This window comes from Drosophila suzukii, chromosome 3 (assembly GCF_043229965.1).
Source record: "Drosophila suzukii chromosome 3, CBGP_Dsuzu_IsoJpt1.0, whole genome shotgun sequence".
Classification (NCBI taxonomy): Eukaryota; Metazoa; Arthropoda; class Insecta; order Diptera; family Drosophilidae; genus Drosophila; species Drosophila suzukii.
The window spans coordinates 696,880-717,947 of NC_092082.1; the positions used below are offsets into that span (position 1 = coordinate 696,880).

The window sequence follows — 21,068 nt, forward strand, 5'->3', positions numbered from 1 at the left end:
TAAACAGAACGGGGGCGGGGTGAATAATTCATCACTCAAGTGTCGCACTCACGACCCATAACTCATGTCCACTTCAAACCGATTACAAAGGGAATTTTCTAAATTTTCCTACGTACCCAGAGAATCGCACTGAAACAATAATTCTGCCGACTTAACTGATAGCTAGTTGGATTTCACAGAAGGAGGCTTGCGACCACCGTTATCTCGTTCACAGCTGCTAAAAACAAATGTGAACTATCCTTATCAATAAGTAGTACTAAAATAAAATGCATTTATATTGCCTTTTGATTGAATGGAATACTGTTGACTTGTGTTATCAGCACAAGTTTTCGAACTGAACATTTTCCTTCCTCAATTTAATACATATAATGTAGTACGTATTTCTTTTTGCTAGTGTACATAATACGTGGCAGAGGGAAGGCGGGATGATATAATAATGTCATTGCACTTTTGAACTCGCCTCTTCGTCATCGTCATTGTGGGCAAAAACAACAATGACAAATCCAGCAGAACCACAAACACGAATATGGATGCGATAATGATGATGCTAATAATGAGGCGCAAACATAGACCAAACGAAATTAAATTAAACGAGAAATTCCCAGTGCAGGTGGACAGCATTAAATTCTATTTCTGCCCATGCAAGCAAAATAAAAACAAGAAATCAAAATGTTTCCTCAAATTAGCCTAAACCAGAAATATTTGAAATATTTTATTTGGGTATGATGCAAATGAATGAAACGTTTCATCAGACACCTAATGATTACTGAATGATCTATTTAAAAGCTTCAATGTGATTGCGAGCCCCGGGAATTGAAATAATTTATATTTCGCAAGCCTTAACGACAAAGTGCAATTCAATTTGTAGAATATTTTAATTGGAAAAAATTCTGAAAACTGCCAAATGTTTTCCAAATGCTGCTGCCACATTTGACCGAGATTTTTCAGCTTCTCTTGGCTGCCACAGTTGCATATCTATCTTTTTTGCCTGTGTCGTTTCAATAGAAAGAGAAACGGGCAAATCGATGGAATGCGAATCAATAATCTTAAAGTTGAAACTCAATCTACATTGCATTTGGCGTCTGCTTTTGCTTTTATTTATTCATTTTTCCTCAACGTTGCAATGGATTTTTTATTCGATTTCTAATTTGCAGCGCTGCTTTTATTATATTTGTGCTATTTTTTCTTGACTGCTGCTGGCTTTTCCTTTCGTTCGTCCAACCCCTTTGACTCGTTTTGCTTATTTTGTGTTTTCAATCAAATTGACACGCTTTCCCTTTTCGCTTCATTTCCTTTGGCCGTCTTCAGGCTGTTTGCATTTGCATTTAAATTACATTGGAAACCGAAATTTGAAAACGATTCGCTGGGATTTTCTGCATTTGGGTCTGTCTGGGAACTTTGACTGTGGGATTGGCTTGAACTTTCCGCAGACCCGATGCAAAAATTTGATACTTTTCGTTAATGATCCCAAAGAGCTGCTTGTAAAAAATGAAAATCGAGAGGGGAATATGATACCCTGTGGTTGCAAGGAGTGAAAAAAGAAAAAAGGGAAGGCCAAATAAATGATTATAAAAAAATATTAATTAAAACTATGGGTGGAAATTGATAGCGTTGCGCTAAAAATGCAGTATAATGCTGTTCAATTTGTGTTCTATGTATATTGTTTTATACGTAGCTTGAAAAATAAAATCTCAATAACACTATTATTCGACAGTGGGAGTTGATTACCTACCAAAAATTCTAATTTTGTTTTGTCCAATCAAGTAATACCATATGTTCATCTATACGTACTGGTTGTGAATCCCCTCCGTGAAGTGAATGATTATAATCAGTGGTCGCCGTCCAGTTCAGTTGCAATTTATGTTGTTTTTCCCATTCTTTATTTTATTTGCGCTGCTTTCATGCGTCAAAATATTTTCCAGTTTTAGTTGCTGTTGTTGTTTTTCGACTGTAGACTACAGTGTCGTTGTTCCAGTTCTCTCGGTGATGATCATTATGGTGAAGACTTGTTAGACTTGACGCACAACCGAAAGAGAGGGAAAACGGTGGGGCGAAAGAGACGGCTAGAGGCCTGGTTAGCTGATGCTATTTATATTTGGTTGGTGTTGTTTTTGCAGTTCGTGTCGCGTCTCGAGGCGTCTCCTCTGTCCCCTATCATCTGGACTGTTCCACCCTCTCCACCATATCACCATTTTACTTAACTTTCCACTGCACCCGCGTTTGACCCATTTGAAGTTAACTCCGCTTGGCTGGGCGCCTTTAAATTGTCATTCATAAAAGTACCCTGCAATATGAAATACACATTGTATTCGGTATAGTATATTATAAAAAACGATTTACAGAAAAACGATCTAAATCACATTTTAGGTAACCAAACATCAAAGTTCCAATACTCGAACATGAACATGTGTTAAAATTTTGACCCTCGTTAAAAAGATAATTTTGAATGTAAATTATAAGAGAATTAAACCACAAATTCATAGAGCTATTCCACGTCTAAATCGGGGTCCAATAACTAAAGCTATGGAATTTAGAAGTGCAGTTTTGGGTTCCCTTTCTGGACGCCTTAGGAAATACGGAAAACTCTGACATGAAAATGGGTTAAAATTTTGATCCTTTTGAATGAAAATTGTTAGAGAATTCAACCACAAATTCAAAGAGGTATCCCACGTCTAAATCGGGGTCCAAAAACTAAAGATATGGAATCTAGAAGTGCAGTTTTGGGTTACCATTCTGAATACCATTGGAATTACGAAAAAATCGAACATGAAAATGGGTTAAATTTTAGACTCTCGTTTTAAAGGTAAATTTTAATGTGGACTTTTAGATAATTCAACCACAAATTCAAAGAGGTATCCCACGTCTAAATAGGGATCCTATAACTCAAGTTATGGAATCCAGAAGTGCAGTTTTGGGTTCCCATTCTGAATACCATTGAAATTAGGGAAAAATCGAACATGAAAATGGGTTAAATTTTAGACTCTCGTTTTTAAGGTAAATTTTAATGTAGAGTTTTAGAGAATTCAACCACAAATTCAAAGAGGTATCCCACGTCTAAATCGGGGTCCAAAAACTAAAGATATGGAATCTAGAAGTGCAGTTTTGGGTTACCATTCTGAATACCATTGGAATTACGAAAAAATCGAACATGAAAATGGGTTAAATTTTAGACTCTCGTTTTAAAGGTAAATTTTAATGTAGAGTTTTAGAGAATTCAACCACAAATTCAAAGAGGTATCCCACGTCTAAATCGGGGTCCAAAAACTAAAGTTATGGAATCTAGAAGTGCAGTTTTGGGTTCCCATTCTGAATACCATTGGAATTACGAAAAAATCGAACATGAAAATGGGTTAAATTTTAGACTCTCGTTTTAAAGGTAAATTTTAATGTAGAGTTTTAGAGAATTCAACCACAAATTCAAAGAGGTATCCCACGTCTAAATAGGGATCCTATAACTCAAGTTATGGAATCCAGAAGTGCAGTTTTGGGTTCCCATTCTGAATACCATTGAAATTAGGGAAAAATCGAACATGAAAATGGGTTAAATTTTAGACTCTCGTTTTTAAGGTAAATTTTAATGTAGAGTTTTTGAGAATTCAACCACAAATTCAAAGAGGTATCCCACGTCTAAATCGGGGTCCAAAAACTAAAGTTATGGAATCTAGAAGTGCAGTTTTGGGTTCCCATTCTGAATACCATTGGAATTACGAAAAAATCGAACATGAAAATGGGTTAAATTTTAGACTCTCGTTTTAAAGGTAAATTTTAATGTAGAGTTTTAGAGAATTCAACCACAAATTCAAAGAGGTATCCCACGTCTAAATCGGGGTCCAAAAACTAAAGTTATGGAATCTAGAAGTGCAGTTTTGGGGTCCCTTTCTAGACGCCTTAGGAAATACGGAAAAATCGAACATGAAAATGGGTTAAATTTTAGACTCTCGTTTTAAAGGTAAATTTTAATGTAGAGTTTTAGAGAATTCAACCACAAATTCAAAAAGGTATCCCACGTCTAAATCGGGGTCCAAAACCTAAAGTTATGGAATCTAGAAGTGCAGTTTTGGGGTCCCTTTCTAGACGCCTTAGGAAATACGGAAAAATCGAACATGAAAATGGGTTAAATTTTAGACTCTCGTTTTAAAGGTAAATTTTAATGTAGAGTTTTAGAGAATTCAACCACAAATTCAAAGAGGTATCCCACGTCTAAATCGGGATCCAACAACTCAAATTATGGAATCCAGAAGTGCAGTTTTGGGTTCCCATTCTGAATACCATTGGAATTACGGAAAAATCGAACATGAAAATGGGTTAAATTTTAGACTCTCGTTTTAAAGGTAAATTTTAATGTAGAGTTTTAGAGAATTCAACCACAAACTCAAAGAGGTATCCCACGTCTAAATCGGGATCCAATAACTCAAGTTATGGAATCCAGAAGTGCAGATTTGGGTTCCCATTCTGAATACCATTGGAATTACGGAAAAATCGAACATGAAAATGGGTTAAATTTTTGACCCTCGTTTTAAAGGTAAATTTTAATGTGGACTTTTAGATAATTTAACCACAAATTCAAAGAGGTATCCCACGTCTAAATCGGGATCCAATAACTCTAGCTATGGAATCCAGAAGTGCAGTTTTGGGTTCCCATTCTGAATACCATTGAAATTAGGGAAAAATCGAACATGAAAATGGGTTAAATTTTAGACTCTCGTTTTTAAGGTAAATTTTAATGTAGAGTTTTAGAGAATTCAACCACAAATTCAAAGAGGTTTCCCACGTCTAAATCGGGGTCCAAAAACTAAAGTTATGGAATCTAGAAGTGCAGTTTTGGGTTCCCATTCTGAATACCATTGGAATTACGGAAAAATCGAACATGAAAATGGGTTAAATTTTTGACCCTCGTTTTAAAGGTAAATTTTAATGTGGACTTTTAGATAATTTAACCACAAATTCAAAGAGGTATCCCACGTCTAAATCGGGATCCAATAACTCTAGCTATGGAATCCAGAAGTGCAGTTTTGGGTTCCCATTCTGAATACCATTGAAATTAGGGAAAAATCGAACATGAAAATGGGTTAAATTTTAGACTCTCGTTTTTAAGGTAAATTTTAATGTAGAGTTTTAGAGAATTCAACCACAAATTTAAAGAGGTATCCCACGTCTAAATCGGGGTCCAAAAACTAAAGTTATGGAATCTAGAAGTGCAGTTTTGGGGTCCCTTTCTAGACGCCTTAGGAAATACGGAAAAATCGAACATGAAAATGGGTTAAATTTTAGACTCTCGTTTTGAAGGTAAATTTTAATGTAGAGTTTTAGAGAATTCAACCACAAATTCAAAGAGGTATCCCACGTCTAAATCGGGATCCAATAACTCAAGATATGGGATTTAGAAGTGCAGTTTTGGGTTCTTTTTCTGTATACCATTGGAATTACGGAAAAATCTAACATGAAAATGGGTTAAAATTTTGATCCTCGTTAAAAAGATAAATTTGAATGTAAACTGTTACAGAATTCAACCACAAAGAGGTATCCCACGTCTAAATCGGACTGAATCATACTGAATTTATGGTAAATGGATTTACGGAAAAATCTAACACGAAAATCGGTTAAAATTTTGACCGTCGTTAAATGGCGGCAATGTTTAAAAGTATGATATTTAAAACTAAAAATATTTGCCATTTTTCTCAGTATATTACAATTGTGTATTTTTCTTTATTCTTTTTTGTTTCTAAGTTGTTTTCCAACCGAAAACTTAACGAACCCACCGCCACCCACTTGTACCACCACACCTGAAGAGTTATGCGGCCACGCCCATTTTAAGCGCCCACTTCCGTCGGCTGTCGCTGTCACGCCCCCTCCGCCTTCCGTCCTCTTGTCACTGCATTGTGCAACACTCTTGCCTCTCTCTGCGATTCTCAGTTGGGTTACTTTAGGTCATTGCAGCTGGCGTTACGCTTCTAATGTTCGCTTGAAGGACGTCGACGTCGATGTCGACTGCGAGAGTTATGTGCCCCGATGTTTATGCTTTTGTTGTAGTTGTCATTCTATGGCCAGACTGAAAAAAAATCCAAGCGACCTCTAAGCGGTCGTCAACATTTTGTTTACTTCAACACAAAGTCGTTTCGCTAGTCTAGCCACATGGAAAAATGCAAACAAAACTGAACAAAAAATTCAGAATTCCTAATTACAATGGGTTCTACTCGATAAACAACTACGAGAGGAATGTGGAAACTTGGACTGATAAAAGATGCTAGAGAAAAAAGCTTTCAGGGGTTAGATAAAAGAGTCTGATAAAAGATTGCATATACTTAGCATCGGATTATCTATGGAGCTTCTTTAATACGGCTTAAGAAAATTCGAGAACCCAAAGGCTTGGGATCTTTTCTTCTATTCAACGTGTTTTTTCACTGTATATTAAGAGATTTAAGATACCTATTTTGTTTCAAGACAACTTTAAGCCTTTATTGCGTACCATATATATGTTTCGGTTTTTCTCGAACCCTTTTTAACTACAATCATAAGGTGTTTGTGCAGAAGACCTTCTTAGCCTTGTCTACATTTGCTAAGATAAAATAATTATTCAGCGTTTCTTTCATTACATAGCCTCTCATTCATCGCCCAATTTCAGGTTTCTGTGCAATTTGCCAATTTCAATTCGTTTCATTTCGAATGGTTGATCTTAATCTGCGAAGAGCAAAACTTTCACCCAATGAAAAGTTGACGGTGAACAAATTTCCCTTTAATTTTGTATTATTTTGTTGGTTTGGTTTCGGTTTTGTGTTGGGTATTTTCGGTTTCTTTTGCCATGAATTACGTTTAATTTGAAACGATTTTTGTTGCTGTTGCTGTTGCCGCTGTCGACTTGTCAACTGCATGCAACATTTAACCGAAAAGCAACCGAAAAAAGAGATCAAAAAGTGGATCGTTAGGCTGTCTTTTGGGTGGGAGGGAAAGTGGGTGGAGGTAAACGCCACCCCCCATCGTATTTGTTGTTCAGTCAGCATCCAAAAGCTTTCACAGTGCAAAATAAATCCACTTGCGTTCCACAGCGGTGTGGGTGAAAATGCTTTTACATTTTTCTCACAGTTGCGGCCAAGAAAATTGTTTCGCAATGCCCTAATAATATATCGGGCTAGCAATTAGTTAAATAAATATGTAAAACAAATTTTTTTAATAAGTATTCATTTGAAATTTGTTTCTAAATACCAATAAAATATATCTGAAATAATTAATATTATGTATTTAATTACACTTTTTAGTTAGATATATTGCAGCACCACTGTATGTGCTCAGCGTGTTGTGGGTGCCTGCTTTTACCTCATTTTTTTGTGCCGCTCTAGCTGCGCCCGATATTGCTTGGAAAAACTCTCGAAAACCATGCTGCCGTAGATCCGCGCAATTTAAATTTAAATTGCATTGGAAATTTCTCTGATATTGCTGTGGCAGTCTGTTTGGCAAATTCGCCAAGCAGCAAACAATAAAGCAACGAAAAAACAAAACAGCTCTTTAAAGGCCATTTTTGTGTTATTGTATCTTCTGTAATTGAATCTTGTTTGTGGGCTGCATTGTTGTGGCTCGGCAGTAATGGCAATATCGGAAAGAAACCCGATTACCACACAGGGAAATATTTATTGGATCACTAAGTTGATAGATTTAAATAGGCTGAAAAGGTTTGACAGGATGGTATTGGATAATAAATTAAAACCGAATACTCTAGCCCATTTGAAATAATAAGTTTAAACAAAATATATTTATTTTCAACTGTGAACTCCTTCTTATTTCTCGCTGTGCACAGAGAGAAATAGCGATATCGTATGGAAAAAAGAGGGAGCGATCTTTGGGGGGCGTTGTTGTTGCTGGGCGCTGGTTTTATTGGCGTCATTGTAATCGACTGCGCTGCCTCAGTCGACGTCGTGAATGCAATCAAGTGTGCAATGCAATTACACAAATGAAAACAGCAACAACGACAGGCCAGAACAACAACAAAGTCAGCAGTAAAAAACAAACAATTAAAGCAACAACAAGTGCAGTAACTTCATCATTATTCAAGTTGTTGTTGCTCGTACTTGGGAAACCCTTAAAAACCGGGGAATCTTAATATCCAAACAAGTATGTTTCATTGGGATCGAGGATTTGTGGGAAATTAATTAGTTTAGATTTCATTGGCTGTAAAGAGAGAATCATACACAGAAAAAATGTTATGGGTTAAATTGACGCAAAATTTATTTAATTTAGTATAATTCCACAAAAGTTTCTTATCGTTTGTTGCACGAATGTTTTAAAGTCTTAAAGATATTTAAAGACATTTAAGGCTCTAGCTTTACTGGTACGGATTCCGAGTTGATTGATAAAAACAGTTTAATATGCATAGATGACTTAGTAATATATAAATTTGCTTTTTATAGGGTATTTCCATCTTCGCTATCTGCTTTCATTCACTTTTTATCGCCATTGTTTGTGCTCTTTGCCATATTGTTGCCAAGTTGCAAAGGCACACAAATCAAAATGAGTCGAAATGATAGGGAGGGGGGGATTTATAAAAGTGGCAACTTTTATTTTGCGCTGCCAACTCTAAACAAGAAATGCACTCAAGCGTTGTTGTTGCTGCTGTTAGTGCTGGTGCATTTGATTTATTGCATTTTCCATTTGGCTAAGCGTGGAAAATGTGAAAATACGAACTTCCGATTGCCATTTGGAAAATATGTAAATTGCTTTTCTTGGCAACATGTTGCATGCAACGCCAGTTGTTGCTTGGTCATCGCTTCAATCATTATTACCCATCGATGCCATGTTGTGCTGGAATTAACGATTCATTTTGGATTAGCTTGAGAACCTGTCGAACTTGGTGGCTACTCACTTAGAGATAACACATCGATTAAGTGGGAGAACCTGAAAACATTGTGCTGATTAAAAGTGGACAGAGGCTTAGCAAACGAGTCTACCGCAGATTAATCGACGTTCTGTCGGTTTTATATATTTGCGTTGATTGGGGGATCTTATGGTTTCGTACGAGGGGTGTCACCCATAAAGTAGAAGCTAACTCTACCACCATTATTGAGGTAAAGCCTTCTTAAATTCTTCTTTGTTGCTCAACGATTTCTTGTGTGTTCATTTTGTATACATCTTTTTCTCGTTATTGTGAAAGTACCCAGGTTATTCAAGTGATTTTTTCTGCCTCGTTTTTTAGAAAGGCGACAGTTTATTTTCGTGCCCCGCTTCTTTGTGCAGCAGCAACATGTCTCTGCAATTTGTTGCACGAGTGCCATTTTTGGCATTATCTCAATTTTTAAAGATCGTCGCTGCTTCTTTCTTTCACCTTACCTACTCCCCTTTCCCTGGGATAACTTGTCTTCTGATTGTGGTTGGGAATATCACAGTGGTTGGGTGGATAGAAGGAGAGTTGAGTATGGGTTGAGTATGCAAATGTGAACATGTTTGGCATCGGGTGTTAAATATGCAACGCAGGCCATGAAAAATGCAACGCCAGCAGCAAAGCAAAGTCAACAATGTAAGCAGAAAAAGCAGACGAAAAGCAATGTGAGAAGCAAAAGCAGCAGCAGAAATACCCAAGAAAAACACAACAGCATTGGAAACGCAGTCATAGAATTATCAAGCAGCAGCAACATCCAAAATATCTTTATAAAATACAACAGCAAACTAATATCTAAAAACAGCACCAATAACAAAAGCACAACAAAAACATCGAAAGCACCAGAAGTATATGTGAAAATCCCCTGTACAACACCTCTGGAAAACATGGCTATAAATCCAGCAGCATCATCAGTAATAGAATGAGAAGGAAAAGCGACAACACCGGCAGCAACATCAGCAAATGCATCGGCAATACCAGTGGAAAACCCCGCAGCTACATCCAGAGTAATGACTGCCAGAAGAAACGGCAGCAGAAGAATCAAGAAAGCTTCTGGTAATTGCTCTGTCTTCCACGTCTCTTTCTTCTTGAATTTCATCGTCGACTTTCTCCGTTGTTCTTGCACGTTCTACCTGCTCCCATTTCGTACTGATTGCAGGGGGGAAGGGAGGGGTTAAGACGGGGTAGAAAGGGGGCGGAGAGGTCGCCGGCAACATTGTTGGCAGAGCAATTGTCGCTGCTGCTGCTTTTCTGCTGCTTTTGGAACTTGTTTTTTTGTTCGTGTCTGTAGGCTCATGTTTTGTAGGTGCCACCTTTGTTGTGTTGTTGCTGCTGTTGTTTTTGTTGTTGGCTTCGTCAGGTGCGTTGACAAGTGGAAATGCTTGCCCGTGCATTGCTCTCATTGCAGCGACAAATATTTATACTACCCTCCAACCCGAAACCCCACCCCATTTCCAGCCCCTCATCGCCATGTTGTTCGTACACCGAAACCCAAATTATAGTATTACAGCTATATGATTCCATTTCGCTGCTGCCTTTCGGTTTTACAATAAATAATTCGGTGTTAATATATATTGTATATTGTATATTGGTAATGTGATTATATTTTAGTTGATTAGCAAAAAAAAGTGGAGGATAACAGTATAAACAGTGGTTGCTATAAACATTTAAGATATAAATATTTTTTAAGTCTTAACTTTAACTTAAGATTTTATAACGAAACCTGCCCAGAAGTTCCGTTTAAGAATGTTTGAATGTTTGTTAACAACTCATGGTCCGTCTTTGGCTTTGGCTTCATATTGTTTTTTCCACTGATTTCCAAATTAATTTTGTTTCAGTGTAAGCTCCTCCCGGGTCTTGTCCTCGTTTTTCTTGTCCGTCCCACCGCTTTTCCCCCGTCCCTTGTTTATTGTTTGCGTCGATTAATCAGCGCATTTAATATGCGGCAAACGCACTGCAGCCACGGCAGTATCAGCAACAACAAAGCTGGAGGAGCTATATCTATAGACCGCGGGCACGAAGCTATATATAAGCTAAAGCTGAAGCCGGAGTTCAGACAAGTTGGGTCCAAGCCAACTAACCTGTTGCTTTCACAGCGTTTTCTCCCTCGCACCTCTGTTGATTTTTTTCTTATTTTTTTTAGCCCGTTTGCCTTCCCTCTTTTTCATTTAGCGCCTTTCCGCTTCCGTTTTGTAAATAATTTATTTTGAATTTCTCGCTGGTATATAATTATGCTCGTTTTTCGCTTTGTTTAACTTCCGCTGCAAGGTTTTTGGCTGCATTTTCACAAAAGCACAAAAACTAAAGTGGTGAATTTGCATTTTCGTTTTGAAACCATAAAACGGGCTGCAAACCAGCGAGGCATATAAATTAAACGGTCGAGGAGCTAAACAGTTCTCAAAACTTTCTCCAAAGTAAAGCCCAAAAATATATAATAGGATTATTCATTGTCTATTTAATTATAAATCATCCGACTGATATTACCCGCGAATGTCGTAATCGAAAATTTAGTAATTACAGCACGTGGGTTTTGTGGATTAGCTTGGAATTGTTGACTAGCTTTTGCTGTAGTTGCGCAAAATGATTACTACAATTACGGCAAATATCTATAAAAATAAACCCTTTGTGTTGTCAAGTCCCAACCCCAGTCCATTTCCCATCCAGTCACACAGGGTTTTTATCACTTATTTCTGCTGAAAACGGCAGTGAACTTGTTGTCCGATCGACCATTAACCGATAACACCCAACTTCAGCGATATCAGTAACTGGGGAACCACTTGGAACCCGGTTTCCTTTGGACACCCAAGGGTTAATATACCAAGTTTAAGGGAACTAAAAACAAAACTTTGACGGATTTTACGCTTTAATTGGGAAAACTTTTCAATTAGTCCCCAGAGATGCTCGGCAATTCAAAAGTCACTTCCATGAGGAAACTACTTCATTGTAATAACCGAAAAAGTTTTGTATTCTTAACGTCGCCAAGCACTAAGTTCATGTTAAGTTCAGTTACATTGGCAATTCAATAGAAATTAAACAACCTCAGTTTTTTTAAACAAACTTACAGAAATTGAAATGGAAATATTTTATTCAACCTTGTTAGCCCGATAACGCTTATTTGAAGAATGTTTAAATTTTCAATTAACCTGTGAGACAGTAGAACCATTGTTCAAGCTCTTTGAATACCCATTCGATTCAACGATATCAGCGAACTCAAAGACCCAACTTTTTTGTTTGAATAAAGCTGGCAAAGCGAATAGAATTCGATTTTGGACCTCTGAGAGTTGATCGGTTACATCGGGCAAACGCCCCGAAAATCATTCGATACGACGCCCCTTTTGGGTTCATGCACCCCTCCCCCACCTTCTCCGCCTTCTATACCACCCCCATTTACAGTTGGCTGAATCTTTTATGCAACAGACACAGAAATTGCAAAAACGCAGGGTTTGGGGGGAAACTACAACGCAAATACGAACAGAAACCGCAGGCAGCGCATATTCGTTTTGTTTGCTAAAACTGCGTCACGTTGCAACTTTGCCTCCGATGTGGCTGCATCTCCTCCGTCTCCGCATCTCTAACTTTTAGCTACTGCTGCTGAGATTTGCGTAAACAAAATCGGTTTTATTATATTTTCTGCCTTTTTTGTGGCGCTGCAACTGCAACGTTGTGTAACCCGAGGGACAAATGATGTCAAAGCACTGGCAAACTTTTGTGCTGGATGTGCATTCGCAAAAGAAAGTTGTGCCTACAACACTATTTAGTATATTATCTTAGTCATCTTTGTCAGGAGCTAATAAAAACAATAATTAGCATAAATTATTTATTTTAATTTTGGTTTCTGGTTATTGTTATATATGTTTATATATTTATTAAACCGCACATAAATCACTAGTATCAAAACACCTTGTAAAGGTGTCCAGAAGTATGCAGTAAGAAATATATCGTCTTTGGAAACAAATCTTTAAAAATATTTTGTTGCATACTTATAGGCAGGTTTATAAGGCAAATTAAAGCACTTATTGCAGGCTTGATGACAATATAAAACTTTTTTATAACTTTTAAAACCTTCAAATAAAATTTACTGAATTCAAATATTTTCTCCGAGTGTTTTCACATAACTTGTTGCTGATGGCAGGATGATGACGCAGCTATTCCTGTTGCCACGTGAGCGTTGTGCAAGAAGTCCTTGCCAGAAGCAGACTTTTCTAACAGAGAATCGAATTTGTGGGCGGGAAGGAGAAGGCTTGGAAACTGGGCAACCTTCGATTTGACCTTCGCTGCCTCCGCCGCAGACTTTTCGCCTTCGCGGTGACCTCCATTGACTGCTTGCCTTTCCATTTCAATTTCGGTTTTTAACTTCGAGCTCAACTTTTTTCTCTTTGCTCCATTTTGCATAATTTATTGCATTTAGTTTTCATTTCATTTACTTCTGCCAGTCGCCCCAAGTTTGTGCCATAAATTTTTCCACCGCACGTCTTCGTTTTCATCGCGTGTGTCCTTAATTTTAGCTTTGATTGCCTTTCACTCCTCGCCAATGTCCAATACCTCCATCTCCAGGCTGACCACGCCCACGTGACCCTTCTTTTAGGAAACCCAGGAAACCGCTCGTCCCCTAGCATATATATAATTGACCGAGGGTGCGTGGGTTCGGCCTTCTCCACCGTTGCCCTTCGCTATTTTTATGCCCTTTGCTCCCATTCATATCAAATGTCCTTTGACGTAAATTAATTAAGTTATGTGAATACGTGAAGAAGTAGCAACCGAGGTTGGGAGCTTGTTATAGAGCCAGGCTACTTAACTGTTTCTATTTTTAGTTGCCTAACTACGGGGAAGTCAACCAAAGTGGATGGATGGGTCTCCAGATGTTGGTTGATTGGGAGAGGGAACGCGACATGTGTTGGCCCTAATGATGTTAGGGCTTTGCACCGCTTTTAAAGGGGAAAGGTCTAACAATCCCAATGGTGGTCTTCAATTGGTATTTATAAAAATATCTCTAGTTAATAAGTGGACGATTACAAAATTGAAACAAGTAAGGAAAATGATCTTGGTTCCATTAAAGAGACTCTCACCCTCTAGAGGATACATTTTATCCACACAACTTCCTCATTGTCTGGGCGATGTCTTCACTTCCCCGACGCCTATGTCTCCACCTCCACTCCCTGTCCACCCATTCAGTTAGTCATCTTTATTATTGTTGGCCAATTTTCATAAAGTTTTCCTTTTTTCGGCGTTTCTTCGCCGCTTTGTTGGGGGCGTTGACAAGTCGCAAATGCTGACGAGTGCACAGATACAGATTCTATATGCTGTATATGCCTTGTTTGAGTGGGTCTGTGCGGAATAAAAAGGTGGGACTGCGTTCAGTTGCATTTCAACGACAAGATTGCGAGGTAGCGAAATTGCCTGAAACCAAGAAAGGTGGCAACAGGAAATTTTTGCTTGACAAAGAAGCGGAAGAATATTGAAAACAGAACAATGATCTCCTTGGTCATAAGAAGATTACATAGGAGAGGTAGTAAATAGGCTTACCTTTAAAGATGGCTAATAGACCATTAACTAATTTGTGTTTGTTGCGACTCTTTTAGATTGTGATTGCGGCTGCGTGGACTCATACAATTCCAGCCACGGCCCGCCAGTGCAGCAGGACTCGTCATCAGCAGCAGGGGGAGCAGGAGGATCTGGAGGATCGGGAGCAGAAGCAGGATCAGGATCAGGCGGAACAGGGCCCATCAGCAGCCTCAAGACGGCGCACACAAAGGTCGCCACCTCGGGGGGTCATGCCAACACGCAGCCCCCCAGCAAGAGGTCAAGCAGTGGGGCGGATGGCGACTACCAGCTGGTGCAGCACGAGGTGCTCTACTCCCTATCAGCGGAGTATGAGGTGGGTTCTGGTTTATATACTGTGTACCTTTAGATCTTAACTCCTTTCCCCTTTTTAGGTCCTGGAGTTCTTGGGCCGCGGCACCTTTGGCCAGGTGGTCAAGTGCTGGAAGCGCGGCACCTCCGAGATCGTGGCCATCAAGATCCTGAAGAACCATCCTTCGTATGCGCGACAGGGCCAGATCGAGGTCTCGATCCTTTCGCGCTTGAGCCAGGAGAATGCCGACGAGTTCAACTTTGTGCGGGCCTTTGAGTGCTTTCAGCACAAGAACCACACCTGCCTGGTCTTTGAGATGCTGGAGCAGAACCTGTACGATTTCCTTAAGCAGAATAAGTTCTCGCCGCTGCCCCTCAAGTACATAAGGCCTATTCTGGAGCAGGTGAGCTATTTACTATATACAAGCCATTATAACTCGGACTAATCCCATGTCCTGTTCCCCAGGTATTGACTGCCCTGTTGAAGCTGAAGCAACTGGGTCTGATCCATGCCGACCTGAAGCCCGAGAACATCATGCTGGTGGACCCAGTGCGTCAGCCCTATCGCGTCAAGGTGATCGACTTTGGCAGCGCCTCCCACGTGAGCAAAACGGTGTGCAACACGTACTTGCAGTCGCGGTACTATCGTGCCCCCGAGATCATCCTGGGTCTGCCCTTCTGCGAGGCGATCGACATGTGGTCGCTGGGCTGTGTGGTGGCGGAGCTCTTCCTCGGCTGGCCGCTCTACCCGGGCAGCTCGGAGTTCGACCAAATCCGCTACATCTCACAGACGCAGGGACTGCCCACAGAGCACATGCTGAACAGCGCCTCGAAAACCTCAAAGTTCTTCTACCGCGACGTGGACTCCACGTATCCCTTCTGGCGGCTGAAGACCACCGAGGAGCACGAGGCGGAGACGAACACCAAGAGCAAGGAGGCGCGCAAGTACATCTTCAACTGTCTCGACGACATTGGGCAGGTGAATGTGCCTACCGATCTGGAGGGGGGTCAGTTGCTGGCCGAGAAGACGGACAGGCGGGAGTTCATCGATCTGCTGAAGCGCATGCTGACCATCGATCAGGAGCGGCGACTCACGCCCGCCGAGGCGTTGAGTCACTCGTTCACGCGGCTGACCCATCTGGTGGACTATGTTTACTGTAACAATGTTAAGGCCTCTGTGCAGATGATGGAGGTGTGCCGCCGAGGCGATTTCCACACGTAAGTAAAGGGGATAGCCGGGGAATCCTTGCCGTATATAACCGTATTCCCCGATCCCCTACAGAGTCCAGCCCGCGTCGACGCTGGTGACCAATTTCGTTCCCTCGAGCACGGAGAACATGACGTTCACGATCAACAACCAGTTGACCAGCCAGGTGCAGCGTCTGGTGCGCGATGGCCGCCCTCTGGCCTACGAGGGACTGTATCAGATCTACAACGGACGCAGCGTGGCCCGGCAGTATCCGCAGGCGCGTACGGATAGCTTCCAGCACCAGCTGGTCTCGAACATCCTCTGCCCGCCCTCTTACCAGACGATGCCCAGTCCCACTAAGCATGTGGTGGTGGGCAGTGCGACCATGCAGCCGCCGTTGCAGGTGCCGCCGCAGCAGTACGTGAACGTGCCCGTTCCGGTTTCCATGGTGGAGCCAACCTCTGGCCAGAGGATGCTCCTCACGAATCGGGTGCAGGCCAGCGGAGTTGCCTGGCCCCAGACTGGTAGGCAGATGGCACTGGTGCCGTCCTGGCCGCAGCAGGCGCCTGCCCACTCGCTCATCGTCGACTCGACGCCTCTTTTCAATGTGGAGGAGATCTATCCCAAGCACCACCTCAACTTGCCACGCAACGATCTCAAGAAGGAGTCGCCGGCTCATCATATAGCGTGAGTATTTTTTAACCAGCCGTTGAAAAAGCCCATCCTGATTACTGGTTTTCTTATTCCTTAGCAAGGGCAACTCTTACCGCGTGCCGCGCCACGAGAAGAAGGAACACCAGCAGTTGTCGCCGGTGAAGAAGCGGGTGAAGGAGAGCTCGCCGCCCCACCAGCAGCGGTACCAGCGCACCGCCCACGTTTCACCGCAGTACCACACGCATCACAACTGCAACTACGGAAATGGCGGTGGCTACAGCGCCAGTGCGGGATCGGTGGTGGCCTCCTCGGCTGCCTCCGCTAGCAGTGAGTGCAGATGGAATATCAGATTATCCCAGACCATACATATTTCGATTTGAAACGAAACGAAATCGAAATATCTATGGGAACTAAGCAGGATGTCCACTAATGAGCTATATTCCCTCTCCCCAGACATTGTGAACGGCAGCTCGTCGAGCTCGCACCACCATCATGTACCCGTCGCCCATGCCCAGCCCTACAGCACATCCTCGGGTCACCACATTGTGAGCAACTGCAACGCCAATGGAGGAGCCGGAGGAGCAGTGGTGTACCAACAGCCACCGGCACATGCTCACCAGCAGCATCCGCATGGCCAGCAGGCGCATCCCCAGAATCCGCAGCACTCGCAGCACGTGAAACAGCCTACGATCACCATCCACGACACTCCCTCGCCCACGGCTGTGATTACGATCTCCGACAGCGAGGACGAGGGCGGTGAGGGTGGCGGATCCCAGGTGCCGGTGGTGAAGCAGCGGGCACATGCCCAGTCGCAGACAAGCAGCAGCCTGCTGCAGCACGCGCCCAGCTCCTCCTGTAGCCGGAGCAGTGCCCACCAGCAACCGCATCCACATCCCCAGCAGCAACAGCAGCAGATCAATTATGGTAATGCCCAGAATCAGAATCCGAATCCGAATCAGAACCAGAACCAACTGGGAGGCAACAGCGGCAAGGGTAGCCAGCATAGCAGTAGCCATAGCAGTAACAGTAGCCACAGTAGCAGTAGTCACCACCACCACCACCCTCATCATCTGAATCCGTCTCATCATCTGAATCCGCCTCATCAGCCAGCAAGTGGAAGTGGAATAGGAACGGGAGCGGGATCGCAGCTTCAGCATCAGCTTCAGCTTCAGTCGCAGCCTCCGACTCATTCTCAGCCGGCGACGCATCCTCATTACCAAGCCACGTCCACGTCCTCCTCCACGTCTGCTTTCACTTCCAGTCACCATCAGCATCACCCCCATCATCCCGCCCAAGCCACAGCCCCCGCCTCCTCCTCAGCCATGTCCTCCTCCTCCGCTCAGTTTGGTGCCCCTGTCCTCTGCCCCAGCTCCTCCCAATCTCAGTCGCATCTCAGTCGCCATAAGCCATCGCACGTCCAGCTAGTAATTCCATGCGTAACCGTAGGTGACCACGATCCGGAGGACGCCCGCCGTCGTCATCATGCCGCCGCCGCAGCCGCCGTGGGAAGTCCCAAACACCACCACCAGCATCAGCAGCAACCTCCACCTCCGCAGCAGCAGCAACAGCAGCAGTACCAGCCGCAGCCACCACCGCAGCAGGTGTTGCCCCCACAGCCGCAGCCCACCATCAAGTACGAGCCCGGGCAGTCGCAGAAGAAGCGCATTCTGGCCATGGCCCAGAGCGAGTGTGGCTACCAGCCGCAGGTGCCCAGCCAGCCGTCGTCCTCCGCAAGCTTGCCGCACATTCCCACCAAGCAGGAGCCGGTCGAGTTCTATCCGGAGTATGCAGGTAATTAGATAGCTTACATTGTTTTTTTTTTAAGATTTAAATGCAACTTCTATCGTTCTTCATTAGGTGCTCCCCCCCAGCAGTTGGACACGAAACGCTCCTCCTGGGCACCCACTTCTTCGGGAGGAGGAGTCGCCGCTCTGCCGCTGGCCCATCCAAAGCGAGAGGCCCCCTCGGTGGCGCCAATCAGCTATGTGGCCCCATCGGTGGCTCCACCTCTGGCCCACTCCAAGAGCAGCTCCAGCTCCTCATCCTCGTCGATCAGCGCAGCGGCTGCAGCAGCTGCTGCTGCAGCTGCAGCTGCGGCGGCCAGCGTGGGTCCTCCATCGTGGGGTCCTCCCCAGGTCTACCGCCAACCGTCGCAGCCGCCTCCGGGCAGCGTGGGATTACCAGGATCGACGCAGCCACCGCCGTCTACGGTGGCCCCGCATCCACACCACCACAGTCATGGTCATCATCATCACCAAGCCGGAACACCGCTGGGCGGATCGCCATCCTCGACGGCGGCGGCCGCTTTGTTGCAGCCGGATATTTATGCGCAGGGCGACATTTACCGCAGGCCCACGGTGTTTGTGTCGCAGGCGGCGCCCAGTTACGCCTACGCCAATCGGGCAGTGGTGGCCCCACCTCCGGCCCACAACAGCTCCAGTCGTCAGGTAGGTTTACCTTTGTATTGCCCTTGAAATACCCTGTCAATGTATATTGTTTCTACTTAGGTGATACCATCGCACCCGCTGCCGGCTCACATCCAGATACCCACCCAGTACAGCCAGTTTGGACCGCTCAGTCCTGCCCAGGTAGCCGCCAGCAAACACGCGGCGCACTTCGCGCCCACCAACATATGGTATGGGGCTGAGTAGGCCGACGAAGGGAGTTGACGGGGAAAGGGGCAATGAGGAGAGACGCGGGACGAGGATGTGCATCCACCCAGAACCAACAACCAAGAACCACCCAACCACACACCGCACACCATCACCAACCACCACTGTTGTTATGATCTTGAGCTAGAGCCCGATCGAATGATTCAACGCTCGAGTGAGTCGAAAATGCCGGGATGCCGAGCCGAATTCAGACTTCTCCGTCCAGTCGAAAACATAAAGCTAATGACCGTGCATCCTTGTTCTATTCCCAGATCTTTTGTGGCCTCGGGCGAGGCAGTTGACCATCCGGAGCAGAGCCAAGAGTTGCAGCAACAGCAATTGCAGCTGACCCAATGTTGGTGGTTCATGCTGCTCATGCAGCAAACCATCATTCACAACAACTCCATGCTGCAGGCGGGCAGCGACGACCCCGCCGCAGCAGCAGAAGCAGCAGCAACCTCCTCAGACACAGGAGCAATACGTAAAGCACGCCGGCAACATTAGGCCAAATCAAAATCCAAGTCCAAGTCCCCAACCTCGTCGCCAGTTCTCAGTTAGTTATTTTCGAGATCCCGCAGGATCTCATTTCTGCTACTATTAATTTTTATTATTTTTTTAAATAATATTAAATATAAATGTAAAGCACTCCTACACGCAGCTGGGTGTACAGTGCTCAGGATAACTTTTTGCTAGTTGTGGTACTTAGCACAACACCACACCCACACCCACACACACCACAGCTATAGCTTCTATATCCTCGAAATATGCAACTAGATGCATATCGGGAGATGTTTTTCTTCGAAACGAAAGCGTTTTATTATTGTGTGTTGTGTGTTTTATTGATAACTTCCACATAATATTCTCTATAATCCACTTATATATTATATACATGCATATGTAACACTATTATTATGAATACTATATATCAACCAGAACATGCAACATTAGGCCAGCGAGCCAGTAAGAGAAAGCTTCGAAATTCCCTAGCAAGTACCTCAGAAAATCGAAAACGAAAACTTAACAGCAGCAGCAACAGCAACTAGAAAAACAAATAAACAACATTGTTATGCAATTTGCCTTTTACACAAACAAGCAACAAAACAAAACAGTGACGATGGACGACGTAGATTATGATTATGATTACGATTATGATTATGATGCAGAAGTAGAGTTAGACGAGGTTAGTAGAGAACCACAACAAATTGAATACCGCAAAAACCTTACTAGCAAACAAAAAGCAAATAAAATAGATAACCCTAGGAGATATCAACAAAGAGAACCTAACAATTACATAGCTCATAGATATAGTGGATAGATCGGGAGAAGGAGGATCAAATGGCGAACGTTTTTTACACACTCGTAACTCACTCATAGGAATAGCCGCGAAAAGAATTACAAATACGATTAACAATTAACAGATAACAATTCTAAATTATGTTTAACGAGCAACAACAAATAATTATAGGAACCAGTGTACATAATACGCATATATATGTATCGATACTACAAATAGCCGGAGCCCAACTAAAAGCCGATTTTAAAACTGAATACTGATCAGCGCAAGTTATTGAAATAATTTTTAGACTTCACATTTCGTTTTTAACCCGTCTGTGTCCCAAACAAGATCTGCGTTTTAGTTATTCTTTCGCCTAGGGAAGCGCATGAGAAAGTTTACTAAAGTACAAAACCAAACAAAAAGAAGAAGCAATCTAGCAGTTTAGGCTTTTAGAGTTTTCCCCTCACTACAACAACCCCTCGTTTTAGGCTTTTCCCCAGAGAAAACTGTAATATATAGAATGCAATTTTGATATGTACAAACCTGGCTTACTTTAAAACGCCCACTATAAATCCTATATATAAA

At 42.9% G+C, this 21,068-nt stretch overlaps 1 protein-coding gene across 4 annotated transcripts in view; it reads left to right on the forward strand.

Moving 5' to 3' along the window:
- Nucleotides 1-21,068, forward strand: part of Hipk (Homeodomain interacting protein kinase) — a 39,014-nt gene extending 17,946 nt beyond the window's left edge. For 2 of the 4 annotated variants that reach the window (XM_017078843.4, XM_065864649.2), the window contains exons 3-12: nucleotides 14,443-14,738; nucleotides 14,797-15,117; nucleotides 15,180-15,931; nucleotides 15,996-16,589; nucleotides 16,654-16,883; nucleotides 17,010-17,480; nucleotides 18,003-18,347; nucleotides 18,414-19,003; nucleotides 19,064-19,382; nucleotides 19,480-21,068. In XM_017078843.4, the coding sequence (XP_016934332.4) occupies nucleotides 14,443-14,738; nucleotides 14,797-15,117; nucleotides 15,180-15,931; nucleotides 15,996-16,589; nucleotides 16,654-16,883; nucleotides 17,010-17,480; nucleotides 18,003-18,347; nucleotides 18,414-19,003; nucleotides 19,064-19,207 (3,743 nt within the window). In that variant the 3' untranslated portion in view covers nucleotides 19,208-19,382; nucleotides 19,480-21,068. Of the gene's footprint in view, nucleotides 1-9,858; nucleotides 9,920-14,317; nucleotides 14,370-14,442; nucleotides 14,739-14,796; nucleotides 15,118-15,179; nucleotides 15,932-15,995; nucleotides 16,590-16,653; nucleotides 16,884-17,009; nucleotides 17,481-18,002; nucleotides 18,348-18,413; nucleotides 19,004-19,063; nucleotides 19,383-19,479 lie in introns of those variants that run through there. The other 2 variants (XM_070996058.1, XM_065864650.2) reach the window with 2 other exon arrangements.